We start from the raw sequence: 13871 nt of genomic DNA, 5'->3' as shown, positions 1-13871 counted from the left end.
TAAACCAACTACCGCCCTCTCGGTCCGCCCTGGACCAGTTGCGTGTTGCTGGGGGAGGTACAACCCACATGCTGACTTGATTCCATTTTAAACTCACGGCAACACATCTCAAGGGAGACCTAGGGCCTCTGACTCTGCTTCTCCTGCTCTTGTGAGCTCTTGCTCAGAACAACCACACACACCCCTCCTCCCAGCCTCCCACGTCCCCGCCCACTTGCTCTCACCTCTGAGAGAAAATAGAAGCACACTGGGCAGGAGGCCCCCCTGCTTCCCAGCAGCTCATCTAGCAAACTACCAGCACCCGGGCTCTGTCCTGCCTCCCGTCCCCCCTGGGCCCCACTCCTCCCCTTGGGCTCTAAATGCTGGGGATCTCCCCCAAGTCCACTCCTCCGTGGATCTCCTTTCTGGGCTGCACCATCACCTTCTCCGTCTCCGGCTCCCTGTCCCGGGCAGGTGAGCGGCCTCTACGCTCCGGCCACGGAACCAGCACGCAGGCTCTCCCTCAGCCCTGCCTTCCCCCTGGCTTCCCCCCTCTCCTCTCTTTCCTTCGCAGCCATGTTTCTTCGTTTCCATTCCTCACCTCTCCTTATCTTCTCAAGCCACTCCAGTTAGCTGCTGTCTCCACCCTTCCTGCCTGGAAACTGCTCTTATCGGCGTCACCAGGGACGTCCCTGGCCCTAGAGCCCGCACTCGGTGCTCCTTGTGCAGCCTGTCCCGCCACTAGGCACCCACGCCGCCTCCTCCCCACCTCAGGGCCCACGCCTCCGTTTCCCTGGCCGCCTCCACTTCCTCTGCTCCGTCTAGATCACAGGTCGCCCGGAACCCTGTCCTTTCTCAGTGACCATCTTGGCCAGTCCCACGGCTTTAGGGCATCTCTAGCCCACGGACTTCCAGTGCAGTTCCCCATCCCTGACCTCACCCCTGAACTCTGGACTCCTTTCCGGCTGAGGATCTGATGGCTCCCCATGGCTCTCTAGTGGCCATCCGGCGTGGCCATATGACTTGTTCTAGCCAGTGAAATGCAAGGGGAAGGGACATCACTGTCCTCTTTTCCCTTTTCCATGGTGATGGGCAATGTTCCAAAGAGAGGCGGGTCCCAGAGAGAGAAAGGGCAGGAAGCAGAGCCACAGCCATAGACCCATAGCAGGAGCGAGAATTCGCACTGGGATCAGAGCCTAATCTAACCCACCCTGACCACTGCGTGTACCCCCACGAGGTTATGGAAACTAGTAAGGTCATAGGGGAAGGTGTTCTTTATTTTTTAAAAGATTTTGAGAGAGAGAGAAAGAGAGAGCATGAGCAGGGGGTGGGAGGGGAGGGAAGAGGGAGAGGGAGAAGCAAGCTCACTGCTACGCAGCGCTCCATCCCAGGACCCTGAAATCGTGACCCGAGCCAAAGGCAGACGCTTAACCCATGGGCCGCCCAGATGCCCCTGGGGAGCTGTTCTTTAAATTGTACGCATGTGGGGTGCCTGGGTGGCTCAGTGGGTTAAGCGTCTACCTGCGGTTCCGGTCATGATCCCAGGGTCCTGGGATCGAGCCCCTGCACTGGGCTCCCTGCTCCGTGGGGAGCCTGCTTCTCCTCCCCCTCCCCTTCCCCCTGCTTGTGTGCTCTGTCAAATAAAATCTTTAAAAAAATAAAATGATAAAGCGTACACATGAGGACAGGCCCGGGACTGACTAGGGTGAGGGAGACCAGATATACCTCGGTGACGGGAAGCGGGCCTGTTTGCTGGCCACCGAGTGGGGGCTCCAGCTCACCCCGGAGCCAGGTGCTAAGCCAGTCCCTTGGTACTAAATTTACCCTTGAAGTTCCCTTAAGTTGCCTGGGAAATACAGAACAGCGTGATCCCTGGTGAAGTTCAACACAGCCTGTTTTTCTCTAGCAGGGAGTAATTGGCTTTTCTTTGGTTGAATGCCAGACAAGGTACTTGCTTTAAGAACCCCTCGCATAAGAAAATCAGTGAAATCCTACTCAGCAGGTAACATGCTCTTTACTCAACCTGTTTCCTCTTCCTCCTCAGCCCACAGCTAATCTCTCTTTCCCAACCTCCCTTGCGGGAACAAGTGGCCACATTGACTTGAGTTGCAGCCAATGGAAGGTGGAAGGATGCAGTAGGTGTCAATTGCCCGCCTTCCCATGAACACCAACCTCGGGCAATCCTCCAGGCCCCTCCTCCTCTGCTTGCACCTTGTGAGCGAGCAGGGCACTCTGGGGGGGTCCTGTGTGGAAAACGGTGGTACCGTGAGATGTGAAGAGCCCGAGTCCCTGAATCTGTGCCTCAGGAGAGCTACTTCCCAGTCAGGAGCTCCTGATTAGGACTTCACATGAGTTAGAAATAAACTTCTATCGTGGTTGAGCCGCTGTAGGCCTTGAGGTTTGTTCCAGCAGTTAGGTTCACCTGAGGGAAGGGTGGATTCACGGGGCCCCGGCTGTGCCCTCCCGGAGCCAGGGCCCGCTGAGCGGAGCGAGCCAATGGAATGTCTTGCATGGTGGTGATTCATTTAGTCTGAAAGCGTACAGATGAGATCCCCAAAGCTCTTGCTGCGCCTTTGTCTTAGTCCTTTCGGGCTGCTATAGCAAGACACCACAGGCAGGGGGCCTTATAAAAACAGTCATGCCATGGTTCTGGAGTCCAAGATTGAGGTACCTGCATGGCCGAGTGCTGGTGACAACCCTCTTCCCAGTTCAGAGCCCACACCTTTGGCTTCGTCCCCACCTGGTGGAAGGGGCAAGAGAGCTCTCTGGAGCTTCTTTCGTGAAGGCACTAATCCCATTCTGGAAGGCTCACGACCTAAAGGCCCCCATCTCCAAATGCTGTCACATCGGACATAGGAATTTTGCGAGCACACAAACATGCAGACCATGGTAACATATGGCTCCACTACGTTCCTTAGATCAAATTCGGCCTAGACTCTCCCCCACTGTCCTCCTCCACGTCACTCTGCTTGCTCCTGGGCTCAGTCCAGCCACCGGGCTCGGGACCCAAGGCAGAGGCCAACCTCCGGGCCCTACCAGGGGAGGGTCCTCCAGCCTCAGGCGTGTAGTCTACTTGAGTGGAAGACACCCTCTCCTGCCACGTCTCCCCCTTGTTTAGATCACGGGCTTGCTGGGTTTATGTAAGTTAGAGACTCCTGGGGTCACTAGAAATGGTTAGGGCTGAAGAGCCAAGGAGGCAGGGCCGTGGGGCTTCAGCGAGGGCTCTGAGGACCCATCTGGCTGCAAGGGAGAGCACGGTTCACAAAGGGTGAAGGGCAGCGGGCACCCGAAGAACTTGGAGGGGCAGCTGGGCTCTGACTCACTAGCTTCCTGGAGTACCTCTGCCCCAGCCACTGCCCTGCTGCAAACCTTCCACGTGTCTCCCACAAGTGCCCTCCAAGAGCGGGTGCGGGCGGTTTACCAGCATTGTTCATGGGGCAGGAGCTGGTTAACAAATACGTAATGGAATTCTGTGCCACCACTGAGCAGACGGCCCTGGGGACGGCCAATGTTAAGGGTGCAGCCTTTGGGGCCTCCTCTGAGGGCCTCAATTTCCTCTCTGGAAGATGGGCACAATAGAAGGCTAGCCTGGGTGGGGGTGAAAGGAGGGAAGGAATGCACACAAAAAGCACTTGGAACTGTGGTCGCTCATAAGAGCAGAGCACTACATACACAGAATGAGCTTTAAAATATGGAAATCCGAGTGTGTAGGCGCGAAGAGTTTATCTAGACGGACCTAAAAACAATGAGTAGCAGTGGTCACCTCTGGGGAGAAAGGAGAGCTGAAGGTGGCAGACCTCGTCAGCCTTTTGTTATGCATACGATTCCGTATTTTTGCCATAGGAATATTTTACCTATTATCTTCAAAGATCCTTCAGTGGCTCCAGGTGGCCCTCAGGATTAAGTCCAAATGCCCTACTGGACTCCTCAGGCGGCCCTGGCTGGCTTCAGCCTCAGCTCTCCAGCCCCAACCCACGGCACTCAGTGTCCCAGGCACATCGATCCAATTCCATTTCCTCACAACTGCTCTGGGTGCTCTCTGGCCTCCCCATTCTCCTCGCTGGGAATCATCCTCGCTTGCACATTAACCCTTCCCACCCCAATCCCTAGCAGCTTTCTAGACACCCACCTGCTTCAGCCACACCCAGGTGCTCCAGCACTTTTTTCTCCCATCCCCGCCACGAGCTCGGTCGAACTGCATTATCATCTCCCTCATGGCTGGCCTGTGACCTCCAAGAGGACTGACCCAATCCCCTGGGCCTAGCACAGGAGCTGAGGCTCAATACCCAGCTGCTACATTTCAGCTCGCTGGGACACAAGGGCCTCTTGGCTAAGCTATTATAAGGACGAAATGAGTAACATCTGCAAAGAACCCCCAGCACAGGATCTGGCATATGGGAGGCTGAATATAGTCTTAAAAAGCAAGCTGGTGCCAGACAGCAGAGAAAGCTCAGATGGCAGGGGTAGCTGTTAGGGACAGATGCCCAGAACAAGGTCTATGACACAGTAAGTGCCCCCAAACTGCTTAAGACAGAACAGCGATTCTCAACATTATGGGGAAGAATCAATCACCTGTTGTTTATTAAAATAGCAACTGGGCCCATCCCTAGGGATGCCAGCTCTAAAAGGTCTGGCACAGGGTCCAAACAGCTGAATTTTTAAGAAATAATCCACAGGCGGGGCGCCTGGGTGGCTCAGTCGGTTAAGCATATGCTTTCAGCTCGGGTCATGATCCCAGGGTCCTGGGGTCGAGTCCTGCATCGAGGTCCCTGCTCAGCGGGGAGTCTGCTCCTCCCTCTGCCTGCCACTCCCCCTGCTTGTGCTCTCTCGTTCTGACAAATAAAATCTTTAAAAAGATAATAGTCCACAGGTGATCTAAGGACCACACTGAGAAACCAACTGATCTGTTCGTGAATTTTATTAAGTGGCTATGATATGCCAGGTTAAGGTTCATCTTCATCGTGGGGATAGAGAAGGAACAAGAAAAGTCTGTGCCCTCAGGGAGTTTACATTCTGGTGAGGGTAGAAAATGTGAGGTGTACAAAAAAATGGAGACAGCCAGTGACAATGTTGTAAAGAAGGTGGGCAAAGAGAGGGCATGAGCTTGGGTGGCAGGGAGGCCCCCTCTCCGAGGTCACGGTGGAATGACAGGGCAGAGCCGGTTAGGGAACAACTAGGAGAAAAGCGTCCAGCTGGATCTTCCTTTTCCCCCCAGCTCCCCTCAACCAGGCCCTGGTCCAAGAGTATCTCAAAGGAAACCAAGTCCTGGAGAGTGAAGCCGCCTCCGCCCCCCTCACCACACCCCCTATTGTGGAGGTTTTCAGAGCCAGGACTGGACACAGGAGAATGGGATGGGAAAGGATCGACACGCCCCCTTCTCTCCTGGCCGGGGTACCCCAGGCTTCCTGGGGCCAGGGGCACAGCCCTGACTCCCCGGCTTTTGAGAAACCCGGCCCCCACCCCATCTCCCTCACTCAAGTGTCCCTAAAGTCCCAGGCCAAGCCAGATCCGTGGGCTGAGCCAGCAGGTGCAACAATGCCAGGTCCTCAGGCCTCTTGGTGTCCCAGGAGCACTGCCCGTATGGCCGGGGCCTCTTGAGGATCCTTCCTGATTTGAAGTCCAGGTCCTTGGGAATCCCAGGGGTGGGACTGGTCCTCCGGACTCTGGAGAACACGGCATCACCCAAGAGGCCAACCCCCCTTCCCAGCAGGCCGGACAACACATTAGGAAGACGGGAGCCTGGGCCCTCGCAGGAGGGAGAGGGGAGCCATGCGACCCAGCGAGACTCCCCAGGGCAGGTGGGTGGCCAGGGGCTGGAGATTCCAGGGTCACTTCTTCCTGGCTCGGTCTGCCGCATCCAGGGCAGCCATGTTGCGGGCGGCTGTGACCAGGTGGACGACACTGATGAGAGACTTGAGCGCCGCGACAGGGGCGGTGATCCAGAGGCCCACTCGGAAAAGACCCACAGAGCCAACTGTGGAAGGGAGCACGGACGATACAGAGAAAATGGGATGCAGGTGAGGGAGAGGAGGCCCAGGAGTCTGCAGCCTCCAGGCCACCATCACTGCGGGCAGGCCAGGGGGCCCCCCCACCCTCCCGCCCAGCCCCTCGCCTCCTACCTAAAGGTCCCTCGGAGAAATGGAACAGGTAGAGAAGGCAGTAGAAGAGCTCATTTCCAGCACACAGGGTAAACAGGGCAGGCTGCACAAAGAGCAAAAGGGTTGCTTAAGCAGTGCCGCCCCTCCCCCCAGCTAAAGGACAGGGGCCAGAACCCTCTGCGGATGGGTAGCAGGAAGGAACCATATCATACCGTACCGGGGTACAGGAGTGCAGGGGTGAGGCGAGGGTGAAAGAGAAATCTCAGCATATTACTTCTCTCTTTAAAAGTCCTTTCAGACACTATCTGTGCTCCCAGAATAAAGCCCACATGGCCTAAGACTTTCTCCTTTATGGCCTAAGGCTCGTTGAGAACTGGCCCCGCAGGCCAATCTGGCTTCTCTCTCCCTCCCTCCCTTCTGCTGCCCTCCGTAAGGCACACGGACCCTCCCCACCAATCCTACCCTCCTTCATGCCTCAGCTTCCAGGCCTCTCTCCCCCGGAGTCTCCCCTGGGTTGGCGTGTCCCTCCTTGTGCTCATGCCTTCTCCTAACCTAGGATCAGGGCTCAGCCCGGGGCTTGGCATAAGGTGAGGGAATAAGGGGGGGAGGGGCGGGAAATGCTCACTCTGGAGGTGTAGTAGATGCGAAGCACCGGATTTCCAGACAGGTCAATCATCTTGTGACTTTCACTGCCTCGGACCACAGAACTTGGGGAGAAAGCAGGGAGAATCCATGAGCACTCCTTACCACTAACGTCCATTGAATCCTCCTAGGTAGGTGCTGGGATTGCCTCTATTGAGCAGAGGAGACGGGGCACGAGATGGGGCTCAGCTAAGAACTGAGGTCTTGCCCAAAGCCACACAACTACCTAGCTGGTAATTACCTAGCAGAGTCAGGATTCAAATACGACATTCCAAAGCCCCCAGCCGTTATCTATTTGGAATTCTCGGACTATCCAATCAGGACTTTCAGGGATTGCTTAATCTACCTGCGAATAGGACCAGACCTGATAGAGGCTTTGCCCAGGGTCCTTCAACAAAGCTGGGCTAAGAGGGAGACCTCCCAGGAAGCCTGAAGGCTTTCCAGACACCCTCCATATAGCCTCACCCCTCCCCACTGTCGTGTCTTCAGCCGGCCAGCACCCCCAGAACTGCAGACCTGTGGAGGTGCAGCCAGTGGCTGGCCACATCCAGGCTCATGCTGAGCTGGAAGAGAAGGGTGGCCCGTGGGTACAGCAGGGCCAAGTTGACCAGCAGACACATGGTGGAGCAGCGGTCCGTCAGCATGTCCAGCATGGCCCCAAACCGGGTCCCTGAAAAACGGGGGCGGTTAGGTGGGAAGGGGCCATCGGGGGCAGTGGGTCTGTGACAGGAACCATATTTGGCGTGTCATTCTGATGCAGAATCTAAAAGAAGATGGAAAATGTCCACTGTCCACTGCCTGGGGAGGAAAAGAGGCTGTTGCTATCTGTTGGGTGTGAGGTCAACGGGCAGGGGTCACTGTGAGAGGAAATGAGGAGGCATGGGGGCCGGAGCGGGGCATGAGAAAGCTAGCTCTGCGGCTCATCAATCCCAGAACCAAGGGTCCAGGGCTCCAGACAAGCAGACTTCAAGTTTTGGGGGAGGTCTTGCCAGGCGGGTTTGGAGAACAGATTAAAAAATTAACTGACCCTTCAGAAACCATCCTTCTTCCCTCTCCATTCTCCCTCTAAACATGGCTTCTGGAACCCCTAATCCTTGTGCCTGGCACACAGTAGCCCCCCCGGAAACACCTGTTGAACGGGTTTTTCTTCAGGGAGACCTCCAGCACTGCCATGTCCAGCCTTGCTACCCCACACCCTTTCAGTAAGTTCTTCTCAACAGCAAGCTTAAATCCCTTCTGCTAAGAAAGTAGGCCATTCTGTTCTGCTTTCTACAGAAATGGGAAGGGCGGGGCCCTCAGGTTCCCGAGTTCCCGCCCGCCCCCAGGTCCTGAGGAGTCAGGAAAAGGGGACAGAGGGTGGCTGGGCCTCAAGGCTGGCTGGGAGGAGGTGTCTGTCACCTTGATTAAGGGCTCGAGCAGCGTGTCCATCGAAAGCGTCCAGAAGTCCGCTGAGCAAGTAGAAGGAAGAGGCCGTGAGGGGGCAGCAGGGCATGAAGTAGAAAGAAACGATGGCGAAGACAATCCGGGCATAACCTTGGGATGGACGGGGGCAGACAGAGTGGGATCAGGGACCCTGCCCAAGCCCCCTCGCCCTCCCGCTCGGCCGGGAGCCCCGGGCAGCACTCACCGATGAGGTTAGGCACAAACAGGAAGATATTTTCACCTGGCATCGCGGCGGCCCCCCTTGCCGCCCCGGGCCCGATCTGGAGGTGCCAACCGAGTCCCAGCCCCGCCGCGCAGCCTCACCCTCCGGCTCGGCGGATCGGCCGCGCCCACAGCGCGCAGGCCCCCGCCGTCCGCGCCCGGCCCCAGGTGTTAGAGCTCGCAGCCCGCCGGAGCATGGGCCGGCCGCGAGGTGCGTCGGGCGTAGGGGCGCGCACAGCCCGCCCTCCCTGGGGGCAGCCCTTTCCGCCTCCAGCGGCCACCCCTGTCGCCCCAGCCGCACCCGGGCGTGCAAAACTGGAGGAAAAAAAAAAAAAAAAAAAAAGCTTAAGAATGGCTGCGGCCCCTTTAAGACCTGCCCGCTTCCTTTTCCTCCCTCCGCCCCTTTCCATCGGCGCGTACCAAAGCGCAGAGGGAGGAGAGGGGCAGAGAAGCCTCGGCGCCGAGGAGGGGGCGGGGGCACCCAGAAGGAGAGGTCAAAAGAGAAGGGGGTCTCGATGACTGATTCTCCTTTCCTTTCTCCGGAGGGTATAGCTTCCTGGAGACAGGACAAGGGGAAAACATTCCGCCCCCCGCCACCCGGGTCTACGCGTCCCCGAGAGGCAAGGTTATTTAGTACAGCCCACAGCTTTTTTTTTCCTGCCCCGTCCCCTCTCTCCGGCCTCATTTGCTCTCGCCGGCTCCAGGCCGCGAGAGAGCGGCTAGAGAGGCTGGAGGGCGGCCGAGGGCGGGGTTGCTTCTTGCGCGCCCCTAGTGGTAGGAGGATTCGGTTTCTCAGACTTCTGGCGCTGGGGTCACCATCCCCAAGGAGGGATCCGAAAGGAGGTGGAACGGAGACCAGAGGAGCGAATGCGACGTGCTGGGAAAATGCCCCCCCCATCCGGCCCCCGCCTTTGGTTCTAGAATCCCTAATATCCTGGCAACGGGGCTGCAGAACGTCCACAGACAGCAAGGTTTTTATAACAACGGGTAGCTTCACCGCCCCGGGTCCCCCTCTTTCCAGTCTTCCTCCCCAGCTCCTACTCCCCGTCCCCTGAGACCTAAACAGCGGCTTCTTAGCCCTCCCTGTTTTTCCCTCCTGCCCAGGATTTCAACTCATCTGCCAGGTGGGGAGCAGGAAGGCGGCTGGCGCCTTGTCTTGGGAAGGGCCTCGGGTGGGAGGAAGGAGAGTGCTCCTGGGCCACCCCACTCCCTCCCCCAGGGAGATTTAAGGCAAAGATTTGTTTTTTCAGGGAGAGAACCGGACAGCAGGATGGTTCATCTAAAGGCCTTACTTAAATCTGGGCCTTGAAGAATGGTGGTGGGATGGGTTTGGAGAAAGTGGGCTGGTTTCTCAGCCTAACACAGGTGTCACCTGTTTCCAGGGGGATGGCATCCACACCTACCAGGAATGGGGAGAAGGGCAGCAGGATGTCCCAAGCTGGAACCCCCTCGGGTGGAAGTCTGGTGAGCATGGGAGTGAGCCGAAGTGGATGGAGAGCTCCTAGGCCAAGGGCACTGACACCTCCAGCCTTGAGACTCCAGTCTCAACCCTGAGCCCATAGCCCCCAGCACTTGGCCCTGAGGTTCTCAAAGACTGCCTCTCATTTCCAGTGCCTTCTCTGCCAAATCTCAAGAATCAGCACTCCAATACCAGACTCAGACCTTAGACCCAGACCCAGGGCTCCCATGTGGGAACTCCCAGGCTGAGCCCCTCTGATTTCCCCTTTTGCAGAAGGTTTCATTATCCCGATCTGAGGAATTCCTGACCCGGATCAGCACAGAACTCACCAATGAGGCCTTGTTTATCGCTGGCTGCCACATGAACTCTGTGCCCACCAAGGAAAAACAGACCCAAGATCGAGGGACTCAGATATCCAAACACGGTGACCTCCCCCACTCCAGGACCACTGTGTCCGGAGACCCTACCATGCCCCGAGTTCCAGTCCCTAACCCCTCCCAACCACAGCTGACCTTTTCCAGCAATCTGGGCCCACCTCCCTGAACTCACAGCCAGCCCTTGGACTGCGCAGTGCTCCCCTCCTCCAACTCACCCAGTACCCACTCCTCACTGCTGGCCAGGGACACCTCAGCCCCTTTCTCCCTAGCCACATCTCTTTCTGGCTCTGGGAGTAATAATTTCTCTGACGCGGGCCTCTACTTCCAGTGTCCTTCAAGACCCGAGGCACCGATACCTGGTGAGTGAAGCTTCAAGGGAGATGCCCTTTGTCCTGGGAGAAGGATGAGGAGACTGAAGGGGAGAGAGCGAGGGTTTAACAACATCCTAGCAGGGTAGGGAAATTTTAAAACCGTGTAGTCTGATTCTCTTCTGCTCTGATCCTCGAATTCCACATTCTCAGCCCTCCCCTTTCCCTCTGCCTTCTCTAGTTCTGACAGAAACCGTACCTGCACCAGGGCCCACCTCCTGCCGTCCCCTCGTGACAAGGTATATAATGATTCCACGAATGACAAGGCCATTCAGTATTAACCAAACATTTAAAGTTCACAGGATATGCCAGTCCCGGTTTTAGGAGCTCGGGACCCAGAAGTGAAGGATACAGTCTCTGCCCTTGAAGAGTTCACAGTTTAGCGTGGTGCTAGTCAAGTAGATGGTCAGTTACAACATGATATGGATCAGTGCCTATAATAGGATTGGAAACGAGAAGAGCGCTTATCCCAGCCTTGGGGTAGGAAGGAAAGGAATCATGGAGCTTCCTGGTGGAGGTGACATCTAAAGAAAGAATCTTCCAGGGGCACCTGGGTGGCTCAGTAGGATAAGCGGCTGCCTTTGGCTCAGGTCATGGTCCCGGTGTCCTGGGATCGAGCCCCACGTCCGGGAGCCTGCTTCTCCCTCTGACCCTTCCCCCTCTCGTGCTCTCCTCTCTCTCTCTCAAATAAATGAATAAAATCTTTAAAAAAAAAAAAAAAAGAAAAAGAAAAGAAAGAATCTTCCAGGAAAAAAATGGGTTGGTCAGGGTATTCCAAGTGGTAGGGCTTGTATGGAGCAAAGACATGAGGTGAGTTTCAGCAGAGTGAATGGGAGTGGGTCTGTGTTCTTAGGGGGGGCAGAGAAAGTGGGATCAGAGGGCAGTTTAGGTGCTGGAGTACAGAGGCATGGTGGTCCGGGTCTACTCAGAGACCTCATGCGTGCGTGCCTTAAGATCAGGAGCCCCTGAAAAGATTTGAGCAAGCGAGGTTGTAATTTTAGATAGTCACTCCGGTGGTCAGTGGGGGGAGTGAGCTGGAAAGGGGAGATGAGAGGTGGAGGCCAGTTAGCAGTTACGCCAAGAGACTAAGCCGGTGAGGATCGGCTCCTGAATTGTCATAGTAATAGTAGAGATGAGAAGAGGGGCAGATATGAGAAATAAAGACCAGGAAAACTGAGTTTGGTCATTGAATAGAAATGGTAGGGGGAAAAAAAAAAAAGAGGAAATCAGATGACCCGCCCCCACATTTCTGACTTCTGCAACTTAAGTCTGATGATGTCATGTTTCTGCTCTGAACACCATGATAACGATAATTCCCCGCTTCAGAGGAAAAGCCGAAGTCCTTCAGTGGCTTACAGGGCCTCTCGCCTCCCCCCCACCCCGCTGTCTCTCTGACCTCATTGTTTAGAACTGTTCGCCTTGTCTCCCTCTGTTCTCAGCCATGCCAGCCTCCTCAGTCTTCCTGGAGCACGGCAGCCGTGCTCCCACCTTTGGGTAGGTTGACCTCAGTGCCCCTGGGAAGACCAGGTGGAAATACCATGTAGAGAGTTGGAAATAGGGCTTCAAAACTCACCAGGGATGTCTGGGCTGGTGATAGAAATTGGATTTAGGAGGGAGTCAGCAGTTGAAGGCTGTTCGGGGGGGGGGGGGGGGGGCGGTAGGCAGAGTAAGCAGGAAGAGGGCGCTGAGGCTGGAGTCTGGAAGAATCTCTCCATGTGAGGAGTTGGTGGAGGAGGAGAGAGGGGGTCATGAGGAAGGCAGAGAAGGAGCTGACCGCAGTTGTTTATTGAGTGTCTAGTGTGTGCCGGCTCCACCAGGTGTTAGGGATGGTCAGTTTTCTGGGGCTGCTACTTCCAATGTTCATGACCAAGACCAGTGGCACAATTCTTAACCTCAGGGAGCTGGCCTTCTAGTGCCTTTGGGACATTTGAACTTTCCCAATTGGGCTTTGGTGGTAGAAGCAGCTTGAAGTAGCAGGAGAGCCCTGGGCCTTAACAGCTAATCTGCTCTCAACCTGATAGTTAGCCTTGTGCAAGTTGCTTCCTTTCTCCCCATATGTCAAATGGGGGCCGTGGACAAGATGCTCTGTAAGGGCCCTATCTGTCTGTACAGTGGTTTCCTGTTCCTTCCCAAATGGCACTTGATTGAGAATTTCATCCTGAGCCAATACCCTCTCATCCCCTGGGCAGCACCCCATGGTCCCAAGAGACTTTCCCTTCCTCATCCTCAAGAACATGGAAGCCTACAGATCTTTGAACTGCCCCTCGAATTATAGGTCATTGTAGGTGGGCAAAATATTGAGTCGGGGCATGGGTGAGCGGATGAGCCGATGGAGAGGGTAGGCAAATGGATGAATGGATAAATGGGTGGACAAATTCACTGAAGGTTTATTAGGCACTGAACATTTATGTGCCAGTGCTGCTGTAGGGGCCGGAGTATAGAAGTGAGCAAGGTAGACTCCCTTGCTTTTGAGAAGTTTAAATGGGGGCTGAGTTATTAGGTAGAAGAGGGCTGAGTGGGTGGATGGGTGAATGAGGGATAGATGGACAGGCAGATGGATGAGTAGAATGTATGCATGGGTAGAATGATGGGTAGGTGTGTGGGTGGATAAATACGTGCATGGATGGATAGTGGGTGAATGGGTGGGGGAAAATGGGGAATGGTGGATGGGTAGAGAGATGAGTGGGGGATAGGGGTTGGATGGAGAGGTGAGGGATAGAAGGAGAACATAGGAGTGTTAGGTCCAAAGAATCAGGAGGCTCTTTTACTTTTCTAGGGAGCTGGGCTTAGCAGCTTGACATCTGGAGGATGACCGCAACCTTCTGCAGTGCTGCTCTTGGCCTCTCACGCTCTCCCCCATTGTGTCCTCCTAGAACATGCGTCAGACCTCCTCATTCACAAGTCACTAACGCTTCGGTTTGCTGGGGACTCCTGGTCATAAGCAGCAGCACACTTGAAGCCTCCCAGGTGTTCTGGAACCATCTCACACCTTTCCAGGACTCAGCTGGCAAGGACATCACCAGAAATCAAAGGCTTTAATAAAAAGACCGAGAGAGGTCCTTCCCTCCTCCCAACCCAGGCCTGGCTCTGGAGTGGCTTCTCTGGGGTGGAGATGTGAAAGGGTGGCCCTTTCTTTTTTCTTTCTTTCCTTTTCTTTCTTTCTCTCTCTCTCTCTCTCTTTCTTTTTCTTTCTTTCTTTCTTTCTTCCTTTCTTTTTCTTTCTTTCTTTCTTTCTTTCTTTCTTTCTTTCTTTCTTTCTTTCTTTCTTTCTTTCTTTCTTTCTTTCTTTCTTTCTTTCTTTCTT

The 13871-nt window shown here is 55.4% G+C and overlaps 2 protein-coding genes across 12 annotated transcripts; one reads left to right on the top strand and one right to left on the bottom strand.

The window, feature by feature from the left end:
* Positions 1-4879: 4879 nt before the first annotated feature.
* CDIPT (CDP-diacylglycerol--inositol 3-phosphatidyltransferase) lies at positions 4880-8925 on the bottom strand. Its single transcript, XM_027613807.2, has 7 exons — positions 8784-8925; positions 8347-8678; positions 8118-8252; positions 7236-7389; positions 6703-6784; positions 6099-6180; positions 4880-5953 (listed from the first exon to the last, which is right to left on the bottom strand). Exons 2-7 carry the CDS (start codon positions 8387-8389, stop codon positions 5808-5810), a joined length of 642 nt encoding a protein of 213 aa, XP_027469608.1. The 5' UTR covers positions 8390-8678; positions 8784-8925; the 3' UTR covers positions 4880-5807.
* Positions 8861-13681, top strand: LOC113933571 (putative protein T-ENOL). 11 transcript variants are annotated; one of them, XM_027613811.2, is made up of 6 exons: positions 8861-8983; positions 9746-9827; positions 10096-10246; positions 10528-10558; positions 10749-10806; positions 13441-13678. In XM_027613811.2, exons 2-6 carry the CDS (start codon positions 9750-9752, stop codon positions 13474-13476), a joined length of 354 nt encoding a protein of 117 aa, XP_027469612.1. In that variant the 5' UTR covers positions 8861-8983; positions 9746-9749; the 3' UTR covers positions 13477-13678. The 11 variants fall into 11 exon arrangements, 6 of the variants coding, with proteins under 6 accessions (XP_027469612.1, XP_027469611.1, XP_027469613.1 ...); XM_027613810.2 differs by lacking the exon at positions 8861-8983 and adding an exon at positions 9034-9334; XM_027613812.2 differs by lacking the exon at positions 8861-8983 and adding an exon at positions 9034-9350.
* The last annotated feature ends 190 nt before the right edge of the window (positions 13682-13871 follow it).

Source organism: Zalophus californianus, chromosome 10 (assembly GCF_009762305.2).
Source record: "Zalophus californianus isolate mZalCal1 chromosome 10, mZalCal1.pri.v2, whole genome shotgun sequence".
Lineage (NCBI taxonomy): Eukaryota > Metazoa > Chordata > Mammalia > Carnivora > Otariidae > Zalophus > Zalophus californianus.
The sequence above is the reverse complement of the archived record's forward strand: the minus strand, read 5'-3'. Positions and strand labels throughout refer to the sequence as shown.

Coding starts and splice junctions, on each gene's coding strand:
- CDIPT (XM_027613807.2), bottom strand. CDS start 8,389: ATGCCAGGTGAAAATATCTTCCTGTTTGTGCCTAACCTCATCG. Junction 8,253..8,346: donor GTTTGTGCCTAACCTCATCG/GTGAGTGCTGCC, acceptor GTCCATCCCAAG/GTTATGCCCGGATTGTCTTC. Junction 7,390..8,117: donor TGCTCGAGCCCTTAATCAAG/GTGACAGACACC, acceptor CCCGTTTTTCAG/GGACCCGGTTTGGGGCCATG.
- LOC113933571 (XM_027613809.2), top strand. CDS start 9,750: ATGGCATCCACACCTACCAGGAATGGGGAGAAGGGCAGCAGGATGTCC. Junction 10,559..10,748: donor ACCCGAGGCACCGATACCTG/GTGAGTGAAGCT, acceptor TGCCTTCTCTAG/TTCTGACAGAAACCGTACCT. Junction 10,807..13,343: donor TGCCGTCCCCTCGTGACAAG/GTATATAATGAT, acceptor TTACTTTTCTAG/GGAGCTGGGCTTAGCAGCTT.